We start from the raw sequence: 26436 nt of genomic DNA on the forward strand, positions 1-26436 counted from the left end.
TTCAGGAAATGCTAACCAATACCACTTTCAAGTACCATCTCACTCCAGTTTGGAAGGATAATTTCCAAAGACTGTGAATTATAAATGCTGGCAAGGATGTGGATGAACAGGAACCCTCCTACACTGTTGGTGGGACTTCAGAATGGTGCAGCATTCATGGAAAATTGTATGGAGTTTCCTCAAGCAATTACAGATACATCTATCGTGTTACCCAGAATTCCACTGTTGGGTATATACACAAAGGAATGGAAATCATCATGTTGAAGGGATACCTGTACTCCCTGTTTATTGCAGAACTATTTACAATAGCCAAGAGTTGGAACCAGCCTAAATGTCCAACATTGGATTAGAGGATAAGGAAAATGTGGTATATCTACACAATGGAATACTACTCTGCTATATATATATATACACACACACACACACACACACATATATACGTATACATATATATACGTATACATATATATATACGTATATATGTGTGTATATATATATGTATATATGTATATGTATATATATATATATGTGTGTGTATATATATATATAAATAAAATGAAATACTACCAGTTGCAGTAACTCAGATGGACTTAGAGAAAATTTTATTGACTGAAATAAGCCAGGCACAGAAAGAGAAGTACCATATGTTCTTACTTACTTGTGGGAGCCAATCAAAATAAATACATAAATATACAAACAAATAAATGGTGGGAGGAGGAAGAAGACACAACAATCACAACAATTCCTTGAACTTGTTAAGGCAAGTAAACAGATATGATTTGATGGGTGGGGGGAAGTGTAGAAGGAGGAGGGAAAATGAGGAATTGGTAAAGGGACACAAATATCAACTACATTGTATAATGATAAATTAAATTTTTTGTAGTCATTCTCATTTGTTTACACAGTGTCTGTGACTACTTCCATACCACAATGGCAGATTTCAGTAGTGCAACAGAAACCGCATGGCCTGCAAAGTCTAAAAATTTCCTGTCTGGTGCATTAAAGAAAAAGTTTACTAATTCATGTATGTGGCCATTATCTCCACCTAGATCAGTGCCTCAGCCTCTGGAATAAAAAAAAATCATTTACCTGATTTCTAAGGAAGGAGTCAGTCATGCAGTGTTGCATATTTCTATAATGGGCTGTCCAAGGCAGAAGGGAATGGATGGGCTTGGGGATCTGTGCTCTTTAGGCTCAAAAGCCACCAGAGTCTGCAGGTGCCACCATGCAAAGGAGTGAACAGGTGAGCTCAGCAGGTGCAACCCTCCCTTCAAGCAGCCCCCAAAGCTGATGCAGTGGATGGGGGATAGTGTCAATCCCTGCCTGATTCTTCAGTCTGTTTACCATTTAGGTGCTAAGAGGAGAGAGAAGTTTCATTGGTATTACCCTCAGACCCCAATATTAAGAAATATACTTCTTTGGTGAAAACACAGTGGAATGAAGTCTTACTCTTATACCTAATCTATAATCATCAAGACAAGTCCCATTACCTCTTGGTAGAGGCATCAATTCCTTCTTCTCCATGGCATGACATTAGTAAATGCAACCTTACCAATTTCACTACTTTTTTCCCCCATGAAAATACAATGTTTACTTACATTATTTCTAATTTTAAAAATAACATGCTCTAGCTTCAATTGGAGTAGAGAAGCTTGAAGCATGTAAACAAGAACTTCTAGATAAATACAGAATCCATGTGTTAGAAGGCACTGTAAAGCTGTTAAGAGAAAAGCTGGTCTCAAGATTTCAGAGATGAGAGAACCAAAGAGAGGTAAGCTAACAACTACAGTCAATTTTCAACTGTGTTTGTATCATGTCCAATGCTGAATCAGCACAGAAAGTGTTATATCATTAATACACCCTATAAGAGGGCAATAAAATCCTTCTGGAAGAACATAAACATCATCTGAAACTGCATTTTTTTATATATACTACCTGGCATTTAGGTATTCATCCAAAAGTTTTTACTCATTTAAGATACAACTAAGTGTCCACAAGCAGAAGAGTGAAAGGAGAGGAGGGTAATGGAAGCAGGCACACATTAAAGATCATTTCTAACCCAATGTTGTGAGGCCAGCATTACCTGAGCAGAAATCTGTCAAGAAAACTTTGAGGAAGAATAATCATAGACTGAGGGGGCTTCCAGTCAAGATGGTGGAATAGATGCTCCCCAACATCACCCTCTCCCTCAAATAAAGCTATTTCAACTATTAAAAGCCAGCAACAGCTTAGGTGGGGCCACTAGAGCACAAGGGATGAGGAGGAGAGACCTATAGAGCTCATGAAAGCAGGAGAAGCTGCAATGAGAGAAAGAAAGGACCACTCCGACTATTTTGAGCCCTGGCTGCTTCAAGGATGGAGCTGCTGAGCACACAGTACAAGAGGTGGCAAACCCGCAGCTGTGCATTTTGTAGGAAGTTGCTTGGAGGTGGCAAGGGAGAAAAGGGCCTTGGTGGCCCCCAGGCCATTAAGACCACTAACAGCATTCCTGTGGACCAACATAGGAACAAAGGTCCACAGACAAGAGATAAAAGGAACCACTTGCAAGACCAGCAAATGGTCCCAATTACAAGGGACCAGAAAATGGACCACCCCATGGGAAGAGTTTGGAGTGCAGGTGGTGAGGGAGATGGGCCCACTGGGGGAACATTGGGGCACATCATGGACAGCTGTCCTCCAATCAGCACAGGTCCACTAAGGGTAGACTGGTCAGGAATACAGAATTGCAGGGAGTGCAGTTTTCTGAAAAGACTCAAGCCTAGACCAGAGTTTCTACACAATTCAGGTCTACTGGAACTCAGAAGACCTGGAAGTACTTGTAAGGTCAACAGTTACAACCTGAGCTGCACAAAAAGCTTTCCCCAGGAAATTAACAGCAAAGTAACTTAGGTCAACTACAGGGCTCAAGTGCAGGTCCCCAGAGGAAGCTCGCCCTTTCTAGAAGTAAGCAAAGAACAACAGAATAGTTCCAGTGCAGGGTTTAAGAGGTGGGAACAGTGTATAATCCAACATAGAACTAAAAGAAAAAACAAAATACCCAGAGATCAGAGACAAATTCTGATATTAGCTAGTAAAGGTCTAACACCACCAAAGAACACAAAGAACACCTGCAAAACCTAGAAGGATGGGAAGGCCCCTGCGCTCCCAAGCCAGGAAGAGGGGAGGGCCATTGGCCAAAGACACAACCCCCCAACAACTATACCCAGCCCAGTGATGATCACCAGGTTGCCACCAGAAGCACCCTGGGTGCCCAAGCTTGGGCAGTGTTGGGCTGAGGGCCTCAGCCATGGCCCCCCAATGTCCACAACCAGCCCAGTGACAACCACTGAATCAATACAGGAAGCACAACTGGCTCCAGAGCCAGCAGGCAGCTAATGACCTTAGCCACACTGCCCTAACATCTGCAACCAGCCCAGCAACTACCAGCAAGCCACCACCCGAAACCCCTTGGTCACCCTTGACAGAATGAGGAGGGTGCCACGGGCCTCCACCAAGCCTCCCCTCCTTCCTATTCCTCCCATCCTATTTCCTTCCCCTTCTCCTCTCCCCTCTCCACAACTGCTTTGCAAAAACATTTTAGAATGTAAGAAAATGAAAATATTAATAAATACATAATTTTTTTAAAAAAAGAAAAATCAAAGACTGAAATCTCTTTTAAGTATGAATAAAGAAGCCCCAAATAATATGGAGCAAATCATATCCAGCTGTGCATTTACCTATACTATGTACACTTAGTGAGGAATGGGAAGCCATCTCATACAATCATACCAGTATATGAAGAGAATCAATATGAAAAAATTAGATATATTTTCAATATAAAAATTTATATAAAAATAACAGAAAATGATATACTTCTATAATCTGATAAAGAATAACTGCCAAAATGTACTTAAAAATATCGTTCTCAGTATTGAGATCTTAAACCCCCACCCACTATCACCAGTCTCTTCAATGCTATCCTGGAAATCCTGGCCAGTGTGATAATACAAAAAAGTGAAAATAAAGACACAAGAATTGGAAAATGAAATAAAACAAGTATTAACTCAGATAGCAGGATAATGTACATAGAAATTCAAAAGGAATCTACAGGAAAAATATTAATAATGATTAGTAAATTTAGTGAGGTTTTTGGGTATATGTTCATCAGTATAATAAAATCTATTATATTAATATATTCCAGGTACAGAAAATGGAAGAACCACAAACCTAACAAAAGATTTACAAGGCACTTCACTGAAAACACATCACATCCCAGTGTTTTGGGAATTTGACAAACTGATACTTTTAATTAATACTTATTAGAAAATGCAAACACCTAAGAGTGGCCAAAACAATCCTAAAAAAGCAGAGCAAATTTATAGATACAGTACAAGATATCAAGATCTGTTACGAAGCTTTAGAGCCCCAAACTGTAAACAGCATAAAGTCCATTAAGCTACCACATGTATGAGTTTTGCTCTTCTCCCATCTTTGTTGATAGAGGTTTGGAACCAAACTGTGACTTTGGGAACTTCAAGAACCCTGAGGAATAGTGTGTGAGAAACAATGTTACCTTAGGGATGAAGTAGTTTCTGAATTTAATGTCACATGTCACGGCATGGGGCAGGTTGGTGGGAAGGAGGTTAATGTATCTCTGGATCTCATGCACCACAGCATCCGTGTAAGGCATGCGGCTCCTGTCCTGCATGCAGGGACTCCGGTGTCTGCCAACCACACGGCCAATCTCTTCCTGGACTTTAGCTGATAAGACACAAGGAAGAACTGATGGAAAAGGAGAAAAATGGCACATTTGTGGTAGCAATTCAGGATTACATGAAGTATTATGAAGGTGTTCCACCAGCATTATAAACATAAATTATAGGGGAAGATTGCTATAATACAATAATATAATTGTGCCATTAATTAAATCTGAACATACATATATAAGCATATACATTAGTAATGCAAATAGAAATGATAAAATGTTTGAAAATATTGTTAGCATATATTTAAGTCAAGAAAATACTGTCTTGCAGAAAGAAAAACAGGAATCAGATATTAATTTTATTTCAAAACAATTATATGGTGCTTAAAAAATTAGATTCAGGATGGCTGGTTAGCTCATTGGATAGAGTGGGGTGTTAACACCAAGGTCCAAGTTTTGATCCCTGTACCAACCAGCTGCCAATGAAGAAAAAGTTAAAAAGAATTAAATCATGCTAAAGTACCTATTTGTAATGTATGTTTCTGTGCATGTTTACGTGTCCGTGTGTGTCTGTGTGTGCGTGCAGTTAACTATGGTACTGTCTTCAAATCCCCACTTCCCAGATGTGGCCATTTTGAACATTCTAGTAGCTTCTTCTAAAAATTAGATTCATATTTCTAAATAGCAACTCAGAATAAATAACAACTCTATTTTTCGCTTATCCATTTTCAACAATATTAATCATTTTCTGGTATGAGAAATGAGAATTCTAATCTCCATCTTCACCTCATATTTGGACTCACACCCACACACAGATACATAAACACACGTCTCCCCACTCTATTTTCTAGAATATATTTAGGCCAAAATTTAGGATATATCAATATTTATAATACACATGATTCCGACTATAGAAACATGGTTCCCTGGTAAGACCACTGAGATAACGTTTATTTTTGGCATTTTCCTGGACTTAATCATGTCTCTTTATTTCTATTCATAATTTTGTTTCCTGAGTTAGAATTATTTCCAAATACTCAGGCAGATGTTTGAAACTCCTCATAACAATTTCCTAATTACTGAGAAACCTCATAAAATCCATCACTTCTCTTCTGTTCTTGGGGTCTGCCCTCACACCTGCATTGTCCACCTGGTCCTTTCTGAGGTGGGTGTTTTCTAGGCCTGGTGTCCAGCAGCCTCCCTGACAGTCTCATTCTCCTACATGAGGCCTGCTGATCCCTGGAGCCCATGACTTACTCTGACTTGGTTTCAGACATTTGGATGGAGCACATCCTCCAGTATTCTTCTGAAAAAGGAAAACTAGGGGATAATGTTTTTGGCAAATGTGCAGGTTGGAAGATACCCTTTGTCCATGAATAAATGAGCTAATAGTTACTCTTGAGAATTCTGATACTGTTATAAATCCTAATCCTTTATATATGATCTGGTAGCTCTCTGAAAGTTTTTATGATTTTCTTTTTAATACTGGTGTTTTGAAAATTCATAACCCTGTACCTTGGGAAGGATATTTTTTATTTTATTCACTGTGCTGGACAAATGGAAAGAATTTTTGATTTAGATGGAAAAATACAACGATCTTTTCTCTAGAGCTGTGCACTCTCTGAAGGGTATGTCTGGCTGCTGAATTTCCAGAAGCAAGATGGAGAATAGTGCTAAGAGTCTCTGAATTCAAGAAGAGGATTCTTATGAAACATTCTCTTCCAGCCCCACATCTCACTCTTTCCCTGTCACTGCCCAGTGTCCCCAGTATAGGGGTTCTCAGACTCACTTTCTCTGAAGAGTGAGCCTTTGTTTTTCTTGAGAGAAAATCAGTTACCGGATAAAAGGAGTCATGGAGGGAACATGGGCAGGGAGAGACTCCTTTGTCAGCTTTATTCTCTACCTTCTCTGACACTTGCTACTTCCAAATAAATACAGAACCTTGTGGGATTTTAGGGGCACAGATTGGCTTTTCTTCCTTGATATAGCTTCCTCTTCTGACAATTAGGTTACAACTTCATCCAGTTTGCTGAGTTAGTGATCACCCTTCAATCTGCTCTCTGTGCTTCAAAAAAATTCTGAAGACTTCTTGGCTGTTTCCTGCACTTCTCTCCACCGACTTTAAAAGGACTAATCCTCATTTGTAATTCGGTTATTGCCATTTCAGTGGGATCCTGACACGGGTGGGGGCAAAGAGCATGTTTTTTATCTGCTGAATAATGGGAAATATTTAAAGATAAATTTCTAAAGTAAAATAATTTGTGAAAGATAGAATCATTGACAGATCCCCCCACCAAATTCTTATCGTGAGTCCACTAGTTTTATCACAAAAGACTTCTGAAATATTAAAATTCCTTTTGGTATATCTTCTGCCTAAGCAGAAACACCTTTCTTATGAATCTAAATTTTAGATTTCTTCACAGGCTGGAAATTATCTCAGGCAGCATCACTAAATTTCTAGAGTTTCCACTAATGTTTCAATAAACAGAGTTTCCCTTTTCCTACCCCAGTACTAGAACACCCAATTTGTAGAATGAGGAAAGGTATTTGCAAGAAGGTACCTATGTTAAAGGTGGCCTTTTTGTAATAAAACCAACACGCAATCCAGGCAAATTGATGCTGGCTCTGCATGCCATGAATCACCTCCCATGACATCCAGACATGGCACCAGAGCTTTATTGCTTTTCCTACTGCCATGCTGCCTTCACTCTTCTCAGTCACCCTCCTGTATTCTGCAAAGATGCCCCATTTTATCACATCCTTAAATTGGACAGATTACAGATGGTAGCACAGAAGTTTAATAATGAAGTCTCTCTAAGAGAAACAATGTGGAGGGCATTAGAAGGGTCTTCACATCTTTGCTGAAATTCACTGTGCTCCTCAGCTATGGTCTTACCTGTGACCTCCGGGTGCTTCAGTAGGAGCAAGAGTCCATATCTCATGGTGGTGCTTGTTGTCTCTGTCCCAGCTCCAAACAAATCAGATACACTGTATACCAAATTTTCAATAGTGAATCCAGAATGCTGATTGTGTTTTTCCTAAAAATGATTTGATACAATTACCTCACTAATTATTTATAAGCACATTTAACTGCACAAAATCCCAAATAACTCACCTTGCTGTAAAGTTAGCCAACACAGAAACTGGAAAGTCTATTGTTAGAAAAACTACTACATGGTATAGCACAGACTATGGATCAATTGGCCTGAACTTCATTTCTTACTCCATTATTCTTTGCTTGTCAAAAATTTCCATTCATGAGACTCTTTGCAGCTTGGTGAGCCAGGCAGCATATTACTTTCCCACAAAGCTATAAGTAGAATCCTATTGGTGCTCCTTCTCTATTTTCTCCCTCTCACGTAAAACACAGATGTGAATTAGGAGGTAAAGTGGACATCATCTTGGGATGTGAGGATTTAACCAAAGAAATGAAGCCTACATACCAAATATGGTGAATAAAAATGGAAGGCATGTGACTCTCTGATGCTTCAAGGCTAACATATTATCTGTACACTGGTCCACCATGAAAATCTTTCTATTTGAAGTAAATAAACCCACCACTTGTTTAAACCATTATAAACCAGATTTTCTCTTATTTAGAAGCAAACACAATCTTAATTAATCAAAATAGGTAAATAAAGGTCACAGCATAAAGATGTTATAAACCTGAAATAAGAGTGTGAATTCTCTTCTTCTGTCAAAAATTGACATAAATTCAATATTGCCTGCAGACTCATCATGAAATTGAAATTGTGCAAAAGCTAAAATGGAAGCAAAATCTAAAATGAATTATACGAAAAGGGATTGGGGTCACAAAGACAAGATGAAGCCAGCATTACTGTAGTCCAGATGGGAGAAATTGGGCAACTTGGTACAGGGAACAAATGCAGGAATGAATAGGATATACAAATTAAAGAGTCATTACTGCCATGAAGATAGAGAGTTTGAGGTGCTAACTGCCCATCAGGGATAAAGGAAATTGTAGGAGTAATGCATATATTCAGGCTGAGTGACTCATGAATGGAGTTCCCATGAATAGAAATTTGGGTGAGAGAAAGCAATTGACAGGGATAAGTAAGTTTGGTTTGGACCTGAAAAGATGATATGTCACAGAAGTGACAAGGGGGCAATTTTAAATATAAACTACAGAGGATCATTTATATTCAAATATATTATTTTCTAACCAGCAAGCATTAAATTAATAATGCTTTTATAATCTGCAGGTAACCTACGGCATGTCTAATATTATTTAATCAGCACCATGAAGATTAACTAACCCCTCTCAATACATTCCCTTGCAAGACAAAGACGGTCATTTTCCACAGTAATGTCGGCTTCACACAGTATTCTAAGCTCATCGACTTCAAATTACTCTTAAGCCAGAAGAGAAGTAGTGCACTCACAAATCAATAATTATATTTCCATCTGTTGAAGGGAATTTGGAGATTTAAGGGTTACATGCACATAACCTATCATAATTAAACAAGACTATATAAAATAATGTTGAAAGAAATAAAATAAAACCTAAATAAATGAAAATACATTTGATGTCACAGTATGAAATCCTAATGTTATGATGGCATTATGAGAGTAATATCACAAAAATGGTAAATCAGGAAGTTCAGCAATGAGTTCCTCCACATAAACAACCAGTGACCTTGTACAATATGTATGAAGAAATTATTTGGGGACTCTGGAGTCTAGTCAAACACTTGCATCATCTAAGGAATGTTTGATGAAGAAAGAGGTAAATTTCAGTAAATTAGACATCTTGTATAGAGGCTAACATTCCTCATAACCTACCACTGTGGTGGGAAGTTTGGGGGCATAGTGTACTATGTACCTGAGCAGATCACTGATGCTAGACTGGGCATTAGAAACCTTGTCCTACAAATGGGTAAAGGGCCACAAATAGCAATGATGGTGTATATTATTGAATATAATAATTATTCTGATGTGAGCATCACATATTGCATACGAGTATTGATGTTCAATTCTGTACACCACAGATATGTACAATCAACTTTGTTACAATAAATTTTTTTAAAAATCACAATCCAAAAAAAAGAAACATTTTTTTTTCCTTCAAAAATCAGCATTGTGTCTTTTGATTGCTGATGGGCTGACACAATCCCCATGGGCTAAAGCAATTTCCCCAGTGTCATTGGATTTGGGAATTTAAAGAAACAGAATGACTTCTTTTCTGTTATTTTGTTATTGGATCCAGGAACTTAAGGAAATTTGTGTCAGGTCACTGATTGACTGCAGAGGTAGCAGAAAAGAGATTCAAGTGATTATACATAACAAAAGATACAAAAATAGTTTGAAATAGTCACTAAAAAATTGATGACTGGAGCCTTCATCAAGGAACACCAGTAATTGCTGGAAGTAAAAAAAAACAAAACAAACAAAAAAAACCACCTTATATTCAGAGTTGACATATTACAATATACTAAATTTTAGGTTTTTAAAAAACTACAGAGCTACCAAGAAGCAAACAAAGAAACAAAACAAAACAAAACAAACATGTACTATGGCCTATTAACACTTAAAAAAGAAAATTTTGGCAGAAATCATCTCTAAAGAAGCCCAGAAATTTGACTTACAAGATAAAACCTTTAGTAAATGTCTTAAATATCCTCAGAAAATTGGAAGAACTATGTACAAGGAACTAAAGATATTGGGAGAATACTGAATTACAAAGCCAGGAATGTCAACAATGAGAAAGAAATTATGAAACGAAACCAAATGGAAATTCTGGAGCTAAAAATACAATAGCTGAAAGAAAAAAAAATTACTAAAGGGGTTCAACAGCAGACTGGAGCAAACAGAAGTAACAAATAGCAAACATGAGAATAGGACAACGGAAATTACCCAGTTTCAGTAGCAGAAAGAAAAACAAACAAAAAAATGAACAAAACCTAAAGGACCAATGGAACTGCATGAAGTGTACCAACATACACATTGCAGAAGCACTAGAGAGTGGAGTCAGAAAAAGAGGAGAAAAATATTAGAAGAAATAATGGCTGAAAACTTTATAAATCTGATAAAAGATGTGAATGTATATATCTTCAAGCTCAACGCACTCCAAGGAGGATAAAACCAAAGAGACTCATACAAAGGCCTATTTTAACTAAAGTGTTGAAAACCAGAGATAAACGGAGAGTGTTGAATGCAGCAAGAGAGAAGTTACTCAACCTGTACAAGGATCCTCAATAGAAGTAATAGCTGAGTTTTCCTCAGAAACTATGAAGGCCAGAAATCAGGGGAAGAATACCTTTAAAGCACTGACAGAAAAAAACAAGTAAACTAAAAACTGTATTTCTTTCAAAACTATCTTTACACAATAAAGGAAAAATTAAGACATTTCAGGATTTTTCAAAAACTAACAGTTCTTCACTAGTAGAGCTCACCTACAAAAATGCTAAAGGGACTTAGCTTTCAGGCTGATTAAAAAAAGCCAGTAAACAATAAATCAAAGCAATAGTAATATAAATATCTCTGTTGAGTAATTATATAAGTGTATGTAAAAGCTAATATTACTATATATTTGTATGTAACCCTCTTTATGTTTCTATATGATTTACAACAATAATTATAAATCTATGATAAAAATGCATGACACACAAGGTATAAGTATGTAATTTGAAACAACAACACAAAGGGGGAATGGAGTTGGATGAGATCAGAGCTAACGTATACAATTTGAAACTAATTTGGTATCAATTTTATATAAATTCAAACCAGTAATTTATTCTCTATTATTATTGAAATGGAATTGATTGTACATATCTTTGGGGTACAGCATTGAATATCAGTACCAATGTGCAACGTGTGATAATTATATATAGTCAGGATAATTAGTATATTCAACATCATACAATGTAGTCATTTTTGTGACTTTTGCCAATTACTCACTAACCTCCCTCTCCCTTCTCATTTCCCACATCTGGTGGCCTTGGTTCAGTTCTCTCATTTTGAAAGTTCAATGAATTATTGTGATTGTTGTATCTTTCTTTTTTATTGATGTGTTCATTTTTTAACTCCTACTTGTGAGTGAGGACATGTGGTATTTCTCTTTCTGTGCCTGAATTATTTCAATTAACATAATTATCTCTAAGTTCACCTCTGTTGGTTCAGATGATAGAATTTCATTCTTCTTATGGCAGAGTAGTATTCCATTGTGTATATCTGCCACCTTTCCCTTACTCGCTCATCAATAAATGGATATTTAGGTTGGTTCCAATTCTTCGCTATTGTAAATAGAGTTGCAATAAACATAGGAGTGCAGGTATCCCTTCAACATGATGATTTCCATCAAATCAGTATGTAATAAGATATATAAGATGTTAACAACAATCCACATGGTAACTATTAAGAAAAAAACTTAAAAATATACAGAGATAGAAATCAAAAGTGAATCAAAACATTTCATTAGAAAAAAAAATGATTAAGCAAAGAGTAAGGCGATACTGAAGGAATTGAACAAAAAAGATGTTAGGCATATAGAAAGATAGCATTACGGCAGAAGTAATTTTTTTAATATGGCTAATCACTTTAAATATAAATAAAATGAACTTGCCATTTGTAATGCAGATATTGAAAGAATGGATTTAAAAGAGAAACTTTATGCTATCTACAGGAGACTCACTTTATACCCAAAGACACATATATGTTGAAAGTGAAAGACTAGAAAACAACTTCCCATCCAGATTGTAACCAAAGAGAGCTGGGATGGCTATACTAATATCATACAAAAGAGATTTTAAGCAAAAGTTGTTAAAAGAAGCAAATAAGATTCTTCTATATGAGAAAAAAGTGAATTCATCAAGAATATGTAACTTTATAATGTATTTACCTCACTCAAAGAACCCCAAAATATGTAAAACAGACATTGACAGAATTAAAGGAGCAAATAGACAGTTCTACAATAATAGTGAGAGACTACAATACCCAACTTTCAATAATGGATAGGCCATCTAGACAGAAGATTGATAAAGAAATAGAAGACTTGAACAACACTAGATATCAACTATACTAACAGACATATGCAGCACACTTGACTCGACAACAGCAGAATAAACATTCTTCTCAAGTGCACATAGAACTTTCTCCAGGATAGACCACATGTTAGGTCATAAACAATTCTCACCAAATTTGAAAAGATCAAAATCATACAAACTATATTCTCTGACCACACTGAAATGAACCTAGAAATCAATAAGAGAACAAAATTGGACACTGAACAACATTCATTTGAACAACCAATGGTTAAGGAAGAAATCACTGGGAAAATTATCAAATATTGAGAGATAATGGAAATGAAACTTAATATGACAAAATAAGGTTATGTGACAAAAGCCGATCTCAGAGCAAAATTTATAGGTGTAAATATCTCTATTAAAAAAGAAACAGCTCCAATAAAGAACAGGCTTTACAACCTAGGAACCAGAAAAAGAACAATGAATTAAACTCCAACCCAACAGAAGGAAGCAGAGATAAATGAAAAAGGGAACACAAAAACAAACACAAAAGTAATTTGTAAAACCAATTCTTGGTTCTTCAAAAAGACTGACAAAATTGACAAACCATTAGCTATACTGGCTAAATAAAAAGAAAGAGAGAAGACACCAATAACAAAAATTGGAAATGAAAGCAGAGACATTACTACTGATTTCACAGAAATAAAAAGGATTATAAGAGAATACAATAAACAGTTGTGCACCAACAAATTCAATAATCCAGATAAATGGAAGACATCCTAGAAACACACAAATTATCAAAACTGACTCAAGGTGCAATAGAAAATGAGAACACCCAATAAGCAAAGACGTTGAATTGGAAATCAGAAATTCCCCAAAAAGGCAAAGAACAAAATGACTTCACTGGTGGATTCTACCAAAAAATTCAGAAAGAATTAAAATTAATCTTACTCAATTCTTTAAAAATTAGAAGAGGAGAGAATACATTCTAACACACTCTACAGTGCTACCCTGACACAAAAGCCAGATAAAGATGCTACAAAATAAGACCAGCATCTGTTATGAATATAGATGCAAAATTCTCAACAAAATATTAGTAAACCAAGTCCAACAGCACATTCAAAGTATTACACACACACACACGCACAGAAACCTATACAATCTGGTTCTTAAATGGGCACAGGACTTGAATAGAAGTATACAAATAGTGAATGAGCACCTGAAAAAAATGCTTGATGTCACTAACCATTAGAGAAATACAAATCAAAACCATATGAGATACCGCCTGACCCATTAGGAGAGCTTCTATTAAAAAACAAAAGACAGAAAATAACAAGTGTTGGCAAGGAAATCAAAACCTTTGTGTTCTGTTGGTGCACATGTAAAATGGTGTAGCACTATGCAAAACAGAGTGGCAGTTCTTCAAAAAATTAAAAATAGAATTACCATATAATTCAGCAATTCTACATCTGAGTATCTACCCAAAAGAACCAAAAGCGGAGTTTCAAAGAGGTATATGTGCAACCATGTTCACAGTGGCATTATTTACAATAGCCACAAGGTAGAAGTAACCCCAGTGTCTATCAACAGATGAGTGGATAAACAGAATGTCGTATATACATACAAGAGAATATTATTCACCCTTAAAATGGAAAGAATTTCTGATACATGCTACACATAAATGTAACATGAGGACATTATGCAAAGTTAAAAAAATTCAGTCACAAAAAGACGAATTCTGTAAGAGTTCATTTTTATGAGATACCTAGACTAATCAAATTTATAAAGATAGAAAGTAGAATGGTGCTTGCCAGGGGTTAAAGGGAGGAATAAATGGGAAGTTATTGTTTAATGGGTACAGAGTTTCCACTCTTCAAGGTAATAAGAGTTCTGGAGATAAATAGTGGTTGTGGTAGCACAAAAATGTGAATGAGCTTAATACCATTAAACTGTACACATAAAATGGTGAATATAGCAACTTTTATGTTGTGCATATTTTGCCAAGATTTTAAAATTTTTTAAAAAGATTGTATACCAAAACCAAGTGGTATTATTCCTGGAAATGCTAGGGTGGTTCAACAAGAAAATTACTCAGGGCTAGCCAGTTAGCTCAATTGGTTCAAATGTGGTGTTGTAACTCCAAGGTCAAGGGTTCAGATACTTGTACCAGCCAGGCACCAAAAAAACAAAACAAAACAAAACAAACAAAAAAGACAGAAAATCAATCTGTACAATTGCCATATTATTAGAGTGAAAGAAAAAAAACTACATTATTATCTTAATCGATGCAGAAGAAGTATTTGACAAAATTCAAAACGCTTTATGATAAAAACATTTGGAACACTATAAATACAGTGGAAATTTCTTATCATGATAAAATACATTTATGAAACTTCCAAAGCTAAATCATTCTCATTTGTGATAGCTGATCCACTAAAATCAGGGGGAAACAACCAAGGTTGTCCATGTCACCACTTCTATTCAACATAGCACAGGAAGTCCTAGCCAGAGCAATTTGACAAGATAAAGAAATAGAAAACATTTAAGTAGGAAAAGAAGAAGTAAAACTTTGTCTATTTAGGATAACATGATTCTATATAGAGAAACCCCCCACAATCCACAATAAAAATAACTAGAGCTAATAAATTATTTCAGCATAATTTCAGCATACAAGATCAACACAAAAATCAGTTGTGTGTCTATACAACAATTGTGAACAATCTGAAAATGAATTAAAATTAACTACAATTACAATATCATACAAAAGGTTAAATACTTAAGAATCTATAATGAAGGAGGTAAAAGACTCATAAACTGAAAATTATTAAATGTTGCTAAAAAAATTAGGAATACCAAAATAAATGGAAAACCATAAAATGATCAAGAATCAGAATATGTAATGTTGTTAGTATGGCAATACACCCTAAAGCAACTTAAAGATTAAGTGCAGTCACTATCAAAATTCCAGTAGCCAGTTTTGCAGAAATGGAAAAGCCAGTCCTCAAATTCATGATAAAGCACATTTATGACACTTGTGAAGCTAAGTCATACTCAATTGTGAAAGCTGATCCACTAAAAGGAGGAAACTAAATGGAGAGAAAAGACTCAACTTCCCAACTTTTCTCCAAAGGTACACAAATGGGAAACAGCACATGAAAAGATGTTCAATATCACTAATTACTAAGAATATGCAAGTCAAAATTGCAATGAGATAACACTTTATGCTGACTAGGATGGCCTTAATATACAAAAAAAGTTACAAAAGCAAAAGTGTTGTCAATTATGTGAAAAAATAAGAACCCTTGTACATTGCTTGTGTGAATATAAAATGGTGCATTCACTGTAAAAATGTTTAGCAGTTTCTCAAACAGATAAACATAAAATTACCATATGACCCCACAATTCTACTCCTGGAAATGTACGCAAGAAAAATGGAAACACTTCCATGAAGAAGCTTGTACACAAATGTTCATAGCAGCATTATTTATAAGAGCAAAAACGTAGAAATAACACAAATGTCCATCAACAGATGAATGATAAACAAATTGGTGTGTGCGTGTATATAAAATGAAATATTTTTCAGACAGGAAGAACACAGTACTGAGACATGCTACAACTTAAATATTATGATAGGTGAAAGAAGCCAGAAACAAATGGTCACATATGCTATGAGTCCTTTTATATGGTATATTTATAATGGTCAAGTCCACAGAGGCAGAAAGCAGATGAAAGTTTACTACATGATGGGGTGAAGGAATAGCAAACAATCATTTAGTGTATATGGTATGCTTGTGTGGAGTGATGAAAATGTTTTGAAACAATGAGTGCTGCTGGTTGCACAACATTGTGAATAAACCGTACACCTCTATAGGGTACAAGAAAAATTTTCAGTTGTATGGTATGTGAATTTCATTTCAAGATGTTTTTATTAAAACAAAACTGATTGTACATATTCATGTGGGGTATCAAGCTGAATATCATTATCTGTGCGCAATATATGATGCTCAAATAAGGACAATCAGCACATTCAGCATTATACAATGTGGTCACTTCCCATGGACCTCCACCAGTCCTTCACCAATCCCCTCTCCCTCTTCCCACCTCTGGTAATCCTAGTTCTCTTCTCTCCTTTTGAAAGTTCAATGTACAATTATGATGGTTGTATCTTTCTTTCTTCTTTTTTAAAAATTTATTCATGTTTTTCTTCAAGCTCCCACTTATGTGTGAGGGCATGGGGTATTTCTCTTTCTGTGCCTGGCTTATTTCACTTAACATAATTTTCTCTAAGTTCATCCATGCTGCCGTGAATGGCAGAATTTCATTCATTGTTTATGGCAGAGTAGTATTCCATTGAGTGTATATTCCACATTTTCCTTATACAGTTGTCTGTCGATGGACATTTAGCTTGGATTCAACTCTTGGCTATTGTAAATAGAGCTGCCATAAGCATAGGAGTTGTATCCCTTTGACAAGATGATTTCAATTCCTTTGGGTATATACCCAGAAGTGGGATTGCTGGATCGTATAGCAGTACTATCTATAGTTGATTGAGGAATCTCCAAACTGTTTTCAATAATGGTTGCACTAATTTACAGTCACACTGTAACTTAGGGGCATTTCCCTTTCCTCACATCCATGCTGCTATTGGTTACTCTCTGTCTTTTTTGATAATAATTAGTCTAACTGGGGTGAGATGATATCAATGTGGTTTTGATTTGCATTTCCCTGATGTCTAGTGATGCTGAGCATTTTTTCATGTGTCTGCTGGCCATTTGCACATTTTCCTTTGAGAAATGCCTATTCAGCCACACTTCCCTATTTTTAAATCAGGTTACTTATTTTTTTGCTGTTAAGTTGTTTGAGTTCCTTGTACATTCTGGATATTAATCCTTTGTCAGATGTACAGGTTGCAAATATATTCTCCCATTCTGTAGGTTGTCTTTTCACACAGTTTATTGTTTCCTTTGTTGTGCAGAAGGTTTTTGGTTTGATATAATCCCATTTTTTAATTTTTTCTTTTGTTGCCTTGTGTTTTTGGGGTCATATTCACAGAATCTTTGTTCAGTCCTATATCCTGAAGTGTTTGCCCTATGTTTTATTTTAAGAGTTTAATAGTTTCCACTCTTATATTTCAGTCTTTAATCCATGTTGAGTTGATTTTTGTATATGGCAGGAGTTACGGGTCTACTTTCATTCCTCTACATATGAATGTCCAGTTTTCCCAGCACCATTTAATGAAGATGGAGTCTTCACCCCAATGTATGGTGTTGCTGCCTTTGTCAAAGATCAGTTGACTGGAAATATGTGGGTTGACTTCTGGGTTTTCTATACTCATCGGTCCAAGTGTCTGTTTGTATGCCAGGACCACGCTGGGTTTTTTTTGTTTGTTTGTTTTTTTTGTTGTTGTTTTTTATTTCTTTATTGTAACATACTTGATTGTACATATCTGTGGGGTACACAGTTGAATATCAATACCTATGTGCAATATGTGATGCTCAAATCAGGATAATTAGTACGCTTAACAATATACAATGTAATCATTTTTCATGGCTGTTTACCAATTCCTCCCTTATCCCCTCCCCTTCCCACCCCTGTAAACTTCCATTCTGTTCTCTTCTTTTGAAATTTCAGCATATTAGTGTGATTGTAGTAGCTTTTTTTCGCTTTTTATTTATTTATTTATTTTTAGCTATTAAGTGATGACATGCAGTTTCCTTCTTCTGTGCCTGACATATTTCACTTAATATAATTTTCTATAAATTCACCCATTTTTCTGTGAATGGCCATATCTCATTCTTTTTATGGCAGAGTGGTATTCCATTGTGTGAATATACCATATTTTCCTTATCCATTCATCTGGGAGTGGACCTTTAGGTTGGTTCCAATCTTTCCTATTGTAAATATAGCTGCAATAAAGTTATCCCTTCAATATGATGATATCCATTCCTTTGGGATTGGAAATACCCAGCAGTAGGATTGCTAGATAGTACGGCAGTTGTATCTGTAGTTGTTTGAGGAACCTCCATACCATTTTCTATAATGGCTGCACCAATTTACAGTCCCCCCAGCAATATAGAGTGTTCCCCCTTCTCCACATCCTCACCAGCATTTGTTATTCTCTGTCTTTTTTTAATAGCCAGCCTAACTGGGGTGAAATGACATCTAAATGTGGTTTTGATTTACACTTCCATTAAGCTTACTGATTTTGAGCACTTTTTCATCTTCCTTATGGCCATTTTAATATCTTCCTTTGAGAAATGCCTATTCAGCTCTTTTGCCCATTTTTTAATTCTGAATATTTTAATTTTATTTTTAATTGTGTATTCTGAATATTAATCCTGTGTCAGTTGCATAGTACTAATATATTCTCCAATTCTGTAGATTGTATTGTTGCTCTATTAATTGTTTCTTTTGCTGTGCAGAACCTTTTTAGATTGATATAATCCCGTTTGCTTATTTTTTCTTCTGTTGGCTGTGCTTTTGGGATCATATTCATAACATCTTTGCCTAATCCTACTTCCTGAAGTGTTTGCCCTATGTTTTATTTTAGGAGTTGTATAGTTTCAGGCCTTATATTTAATTCTTTAATCCATTTTGAGTTGATATTGCTGTATGGCAAGAGGTAAAGTTCTACTTTCATTCTTCTACATATGGATGTCTAGTACCCTCAGCACCATTTATTGAAGAGGTAGTTTTTTTCCTAATGTATGTTCTTGTTGCCTTTGTCAATGATCAGTTGACTATTGGTTTGTGGGTTGATTTATGGGTTCTCTATTCTGTTATTTTGCCCTGCATGTCTGTTTTTATGCCACTACAATGATGTTTTGGTTACCATAGGTTTTAAGTTTAGTTTCAGTCAGGTAGTGTTATGCCTCTGGCTTTATTTTCTTTGCTCAATATTACATTCGCTATTCAGAGTATTCTGTTGTTCCATGTGAATGTTAGGATTTTTTTTCTATTTCTGTTAAGAATGTCATTGGTATTTTGATGGAGATTGCATTGAATGTGTAGATTGCTTTGGGTAGTATGGACATTTTCACAATGTTAATTCTTCCAATCCAATAGCATGCAATGTCTTTCCATCTGTTTGTGTCCTTTTTAATTTCTCTCAGCAGTGATTTGTAGTTCTCATTGTCCAAATCTTTCACTTCCTCATTTAAATTGATTCAAAGGTAGTTTATTTTATTGGTGACTGCTGTAAACATGTTTGCTTTCTTGATTTCTTTTTTGGCAAGTTCATTGTTAGAGTATTAAAAATTCTACTGATATTCACGTGTTGATTTTGTATTCTGCAATATTACTGAAATTGATTATCAGCTTTAAGAGTTTTTGTGTAGTTTTGTACATTTTTCGACATGTAGGATCATGTTTTCTGCAAACAGGGACAGTTTGACTTCATCTTTTCCAATGTGGATGCCCTTTATTTCTTTCTCTTGCCTGATTGATCTGGTAAGTACTTTCAATATGATGTTAAAGAGGAGTGGTGAAGTGAGAGTCCACTCCATTTAGGATTGGATTGTTCTTCTTTTCTTGTTCTTCGAGGTATAACATTCGGCTGTTTATTAGAAATCTTTCTATTTATTTGATGTAGTCTCTTATTTCAATTAATTTCCCTCTCAATACTGCTTTTGCACTATCCTATAGGTTTTGGTACGATGTGTCTTTATTTTCATTAGTTTAGAGAAATTTTTTGATCTCCTGTTTAATTTCTTCTTGGACCCATAGGTCATTCAGGAGCATGTTGTTTAACTTACATGTTTTTATATAGTTTCCAGAGTTTTACTTGTTATTGATTACTAGTTTTAATGTGCTGTGGCTGGAAAGGATCCTCAAAATGATTTTAATTATTCAAAATTTGTTGAGGCTTGATTTGTGAACTAACATGCTATCCTTCCTGGAGAATGTTTCATGAACTGATAGTAAGAATATATCTGTAGTTGTTGGGTGTAATGTTCTGTAGATACTGCCAAATCCAATTGATCAAAAGTATAGTTTAAATCTTATGTTTCCCTGTTGATTTATTGCCTAGATGATATGTCCAATGCTGAGAGAGGGGTATTCAGATCCCCAAATATTATTGTATCGGGGTCTGTCTTTTTCTTAGGTCTAACAGTGATTGCTTTCTACATCCCAGTGCTCCAGTGTTGGATGTCTTTATACTTATGATTGTTATGTCTTATTCCTGAATACAGACCTTTATCATTATATCATGGCCTTCTTTATCTCTTTTTATGGTTTTTGGTCTAAAGTCTACATTATCCTAAATAAGAATAGTTACTCCTGCTCGCTTTTGATTTCCATTTGCATGGTATATCTTTTTCCATCTCTTCACTGCTAGTCTGTGTGTGTCTTTACAGTTGAGTGAGTTTCTTGTAGACAGCATATAATTGGATCCAGCTTTTTAATCCAATCAGTCAGTCTGTTACTTGGAATTCCTTTCCATACATTTCAAGGGTGTCTTGCTTTTTTTGGGGGGGGGTGTTGAGAACTATCATATTCCTTTCGTTGTGTCATATTTTCTTATTTTTTCATATTTCTAGTATCTCTGTATTGATGATTGGTAACCTCATAGGGCATTTACTTCTAGTCTGGGCTTCAAGGAGAGAGACTTCTTCCTGTAGATGTGTTTTATATTGACTGCTGAGTAGGGTGTTTTCGTATTGGTTCCATGTAGACTCAGTAGGGTAGTCTCTGTGAAGATACCTCAGCTATACTCAATGTCAATGTAGCATGTGAGTGCCTCCATGGCCTAGCCACAGGCACTTAGTGGCTCCCTGCTGTGGTTAGTGACACTGTCTTGGGTTGTCAAGGATGTGGGTAAGATCTTGATGTCTTGGGCAAAGTGCCTGTGTGGGTGCCCTGGCACTCTTTGGCCGAGGTGGGTGGACCTGAGTGGGTTTGTTGGCTCCTTGGCTACTGTCCCATGACCCTGGTGGGTGCACTTGGGTATATTGGATCTCCTCAGCTTGAATGGGTGACCCTTGGCAGGGTTTCTCTTTCTTCATTCCTACAGACTGAGGCTTCTCCTGGGTACTTGCTTTTCTTTGTAGGGGGATGGGTTGGTGGTGGCGGTGAATTTTCTTCTTATATTATTTGGCTATTCTGGGTTTCTGTCCTCTCTGAGGTCTCTGTGTGTGTCTCTCCCTGGGTTAAGGCAGTCATGTGCACTGTACACATTGCTTCCACCACAGGTGCACAGCCACAGGAGCAGCATTATTCCCACTTTGTGTTGGGCCACTGGGACACAGGTCTGTGCTGGCTTACCTCTTTCTTGTGGTTCTGCTCATGACCTCCCTTCTGTCAATGAGTAGTGGTGGTAGTGGGTTCCTCGCTTGGCCAGTCTGACTGGTGCAGTGGCAGCAGTGGCAGTGTTTATGGTTGCCAGCAGCAGCAATGGCAGGAGCAAAGAGCTACAATGCATGTGGTAGTGATGGGGTGGGGGGTGTCCTGCACACAGCTGGGCTGGCTATTTCTTCAGCATTAGCAGGGGGTCCTGTGTGTGTCCAATCTGGTTGGTGTGATGGCTGCTGCTGGTAGTAGCCACACTGCAGGCTACTTCGAGGGTGGGGGTGTCCCTGTGCAACCAGGCTGGGTGATGAGGTGATTTGGATGGGGGTCTTGCAGGTGGTTGGACTGGCTTCAGCAAAAGGGGCTGCGTGGACAGCTGCTGGTGTTGGCCACTGTCCTGCAGGAGGCTAAGGCAGGGGTCATGCACACAACAAGGCTTACTGTTGCAATGGCATAGGTGGGGATCCTGTGTGCACATGGTCTGCCTGTTCTCACCTCAATTCTTAAATGGCATCACTCCATACATTGATGTACAAATTTAATACAATCCCTGTCCAAATTTCCACTGGCTTCCTTGCAGAAATTGACAAACTTATGCTAAAATCATATGGAAATTCAAGGGACCCAGAGTGCCAAAACAGTCTTATAAAGAACAACAGGACTTCTGGGATGATGGTGGACTAGAGGTGCCCAGAGCATGTTCATCCCACAGAATAGGATCAAAATAGACCCACAACCACCACTATTGCACTTGCTGGAGCCAGTGTCCAGTCCCAGAACCATTGCCCATCACAGAACTTTTCCCTGCAAAGCATCAGTCCTTCAGGTGGCCCATCACTACAACTGCAGACTCTGCAGATGTGAGTTAATCTCACTGATTCCAAGTAGACCACAGATGCACGGGAAATGGCTACAACCAGCAGTACCACTGCCACCCACACAAGGTAACCCCACTGCTGCCAAGGACACCACAGACACAAGGGAAGAGTTGCAGCCACTAGTGTTGCTGCCACTGCCATGAAGTAACCCCACTGCTGCTGAGAACACCACAGACACAAGGGAGGCAGTTGTATCCACCAGTTCCACTTCCTCCCCCATGAGGTGACCCTGCTTCTGCTGTGGACATCACACATAAGGGAGGCTGTTGCAGCCACCAGCAATGCTGTCACTGCCATGAGGTAACCCACTGCTGCTGCAAACACTGCAGATGCAAGGGAGGCAGTTGCAGCCAATGGTGCTGTTGACATCCCCATGAGGTGACCCTGCTGCTGGCAAGGACACTGCAAACACCAGGGAGGAATTTGCAGGTGCTACCACTGCAGCTGCCGCCACAGGTAACCCTGATGCCACTGTGGATACAATAGCTGCACAGGCCACGACTACAGACTCTGTAGCCAAACAGGCAGGTGCTGCAACTGCCACTGCTACAGTCACCACCATCACCATCATCATCTGAGCAGCCTTCACCACTGGAGCCACCACTGCACCACTGCCACATGGGCATCCCACCAATGCCACTTCAACAAACACCACAAATACTAGGGTGGCTTGCTATCACAACAGCAGCAACAGTAGCCACTACCACTTTGCAGAAAGACTGCTGACCACTCAACTGCATTGACATAATGACGGTCACCATCAGAGTCCATTGTAGGAGAGTAACAGAAGAAGCAACTGCTCTACCAGATGATGAGACACTAATGTAGAGATACTAGAAAAAAAAAGAAAAAGAAAAGAAAATATGAGTCTACTGAAGGAATACAATAAGTCTCAAGTACCAGGCCCCATAGAGCAGGAAACACTTGAAATGACTGAAAAGGAATTCCAAGTAAAAATCTTAAGGAAACTCACTGAGACACAAGAATACTCAGATGATACAATGAACTGAGCAAAATTATCCAGGACATGAAAGAGGAAATATACAAAGAGATTAATACTTTAAAAAAGAATGTAGCAGAACTCACAGAACTAAACAATCATTCAACAAGACAAAGCACAACTTAAGAGCTTAAACAGCAGGCTGGAACAAACAGAAGAAAGAATTTCTGATCTTGAAGACAGTCCCTTTGAAATAACTCAGACAAAAAAGGAAAAAGAATTTAAATAAATGAGGAAAATCTAAGAGAGAGAGAACACAATCTTAAGTGCACAAACATCCAAATCGTGTTCCTGCAGGGAAGGAGAAAGGAAAAGTCATTGAGAACATGTTCAACAAAATAACAGCAGAAAACTTTCCACAAATAGGCAGAGTCATGTACCTTCAGATTCAGGAGGCTCAGAGATCCCCAAACAGATTCAGTCTAAAAAGACCCTCTCCAAAACACATTATCATTAAACTGGCAAAACTCAAAGACAAAGAGAGAATCTAAAAACAGCAAGAGAAAAGCATTAAGTCACCTAGAAGGGAGTCCCCTTCAGTCTAACAGCAGACTTTTCAACACAAACACTACAGGCCAGAAGAGAATGGGATGATATATACAAAATACTTAAAGGTTAAAAACTTCCAGGCAAGTATACTATACCCGGCAAGGCTGTCATTCAGAAATGAAAGAAAAATAGTGTATTTCCCAGACAAACAATAACTACAGGAGTTCCCCATGATATGACCAGTCATACAAGAAATCCTTAAGAGAGGCGTGCATCTGGAATACCATGAGGAAAACAGAGCTGTTTAGTCAGGCACCCTTGCCTCAGGTCTGGCTGGGTGTGGTGCAGCACATCCCTTGTAAACAATTTGTGTGCAAGTAGAGATAGTGCACATACATGCACACTTATCCTTTTACTTCTTGCTATTTTTGTGTCCTCTTCAGTGTGTGAGGCAGCAGCTCTGAACTGCTGGTCGACAGAGCATGCATCTAAAATAAAGCCTATTATTTCTTCACCCATGGCTCCAAAAACCTTTTCCTGTTACCTAGCTCACAGATCTGCATGTGAAGGGTGTGTGACCCAGTCTGGACAATGGGCTCAAGAGGTCTGTGAGCTACAGCCCTAGCGCTACAATTGGTGTAGTTGTCAGGAAGATTCTGAGCAGGCACGGGAGCCAAAAGCCCCTGGGAGGATGAAATGTGTCTGCTTGTGAATATGTTGTGCCCTATTTCCACTTTCCCATTGACGGATCTGGTTGCTGCTCACTATACTGCCAAGTCAGCATAGACCAGGCACTACAGTGGACAACCCCTTGTTAGGGGGAGGAAATGTGGCTATCTTTGAGTATGTGGTGCCTGCTGGCCACTTTTCTGCTGACTGGAGCCTGGCTACTGCTCACTATGCTGCAAACTGATCAAGATTTGAAGTGAAAAGCAGAGTCGTTAGAAGTGAACATAAATGTCCTGGAGGATGACATTCAGCAACTGGCTGCTCCTTCTTCTCACACCAGTGGTGAGTTGGAGACTTTGTGTCTCCAGGCACAAGCTGTTGTGCATCAGAAAATGAAACATGAGCAGCCTATGGGACTGCGTGGACAAGTAGTCGGCAACCTGCAGGTGACCCAATTCACTACCTATGTTCTGAAAACCCAGGTTGAATTAATTGACTTGGGGAGACAGTTTTGACAGAAACAGGGGGAGCCCCTGGATGTTTGGCTGCTACAGTTATGGGACCTAGTGGGGATAGTCTGATGTGCTCTGGTGAGGAGATGGAAAAATTGGCCTCCATTACCATGCACCTGTCCCTGAGGCAACAGCTAAAGTATAGCCACAGATATGCACAAGGGCCAGGTAATCACTCCTTAATGGAATGGGTGAGTACAGCTGCCCGAACCATGTGGGTGAATGCTGGAGAACTGCCCAAGGTTGTTAGTAAATGGCAAACATATGCTGAGTTGTTTCAAATAATTTGGGAGCTGGGGATGCGGCAGTCCATGTTTAATGTGAACACTCGTGGCCCAGACAATGAAAATTTTATAGGTAGCATGAGAGACATTGGGCTGCAAAATGCCCCATCAATGTCCTTTGGGTCACTGATGGCTATACTGGCGCGATACATTGGTCATCCTATACATGAGGTAATGACCACGATAGCCAGCCTGGGTGAAGTAGAGTATAGGAGACAAGCAAAATGGGTACAAAAGGTGGCTAAGACCAAACCCCCAAGAAATGCCCAGGATTTTATACCAAGGGGACCAAGCAAGACTAGCCATAAGCAGATGTGACTTGACTTGCTTGCAGCAGGGATTGAGAGCAAGAAAATTGACTGACAGACAAATGCAGTTCTGTTTGTCTTGTGGCAGCAATTGCGCCCTGAACAGCATTTCACCAAATGTCGGTAAACAGGTAACAAGATACGTTCAGTGGATTTAAAGGACTTTTTGGTTGTTCCCAAAGAGGTGCATGAACTGTTCCATTTCAATTAGGGAGAAATCCAAGGTGCTCATCTTTTGGGGGCAGGCAAGGACTGGAGGCATCACTTTGAATTGGCAATATATTGGTTGAGGACAAATGTGCAGCGTGTTTTGGCATTGGTGGATACAGGTGCAGAATGTAG

The 26436-nt window shown here is 37.9% G+C and overlaps 1 protein-coding gene across 3 annotated transcripts in view; it reads right to left on the reverse strand.

The window, feature by feature from the left end:
- LOC134382600 (cytochrome P450 2C9-like) overlaps positions 1-26436 on the reverse strand; it is a 55251-nt gene that overhangs the window by 8414 nt on the left and 20401 nt on the right. For all 3 annotated transcript variants that reach the window (XM_063103300.1, XM_063103299.1, XM_063103301.1), the window contains 2 exons: positions 7581-7722; positions 4553-4740 (listed from right to left, as the gene is read on the reverse strand). In XM_063103300.1, the coding sequence (XP_062959370.1) occupies positions 4553-4740; positions 7581-7722 (330 nt within the window). The remainder of the gene's footprint in view (positions 1-4552; positions 4741-7580; positions 7723-26436) is intronic.

The sequence above is a fragment of the Cynocephalus volans genome, chromosome 7, assembly GCF_027409185.1.
Source record: "Cynocephalus volans isolate mCynVol1 chromosome 7, mCynVol1.pri, whole genome shotgun sequence".
In the NCBI taxonomy this organism is placed as follows: Eukaryota; Metazoa; Chordata; class Mammalia; order Dermoptera; family Cynocephalidae; genus Cynocephalus; species Cynocephalus volans.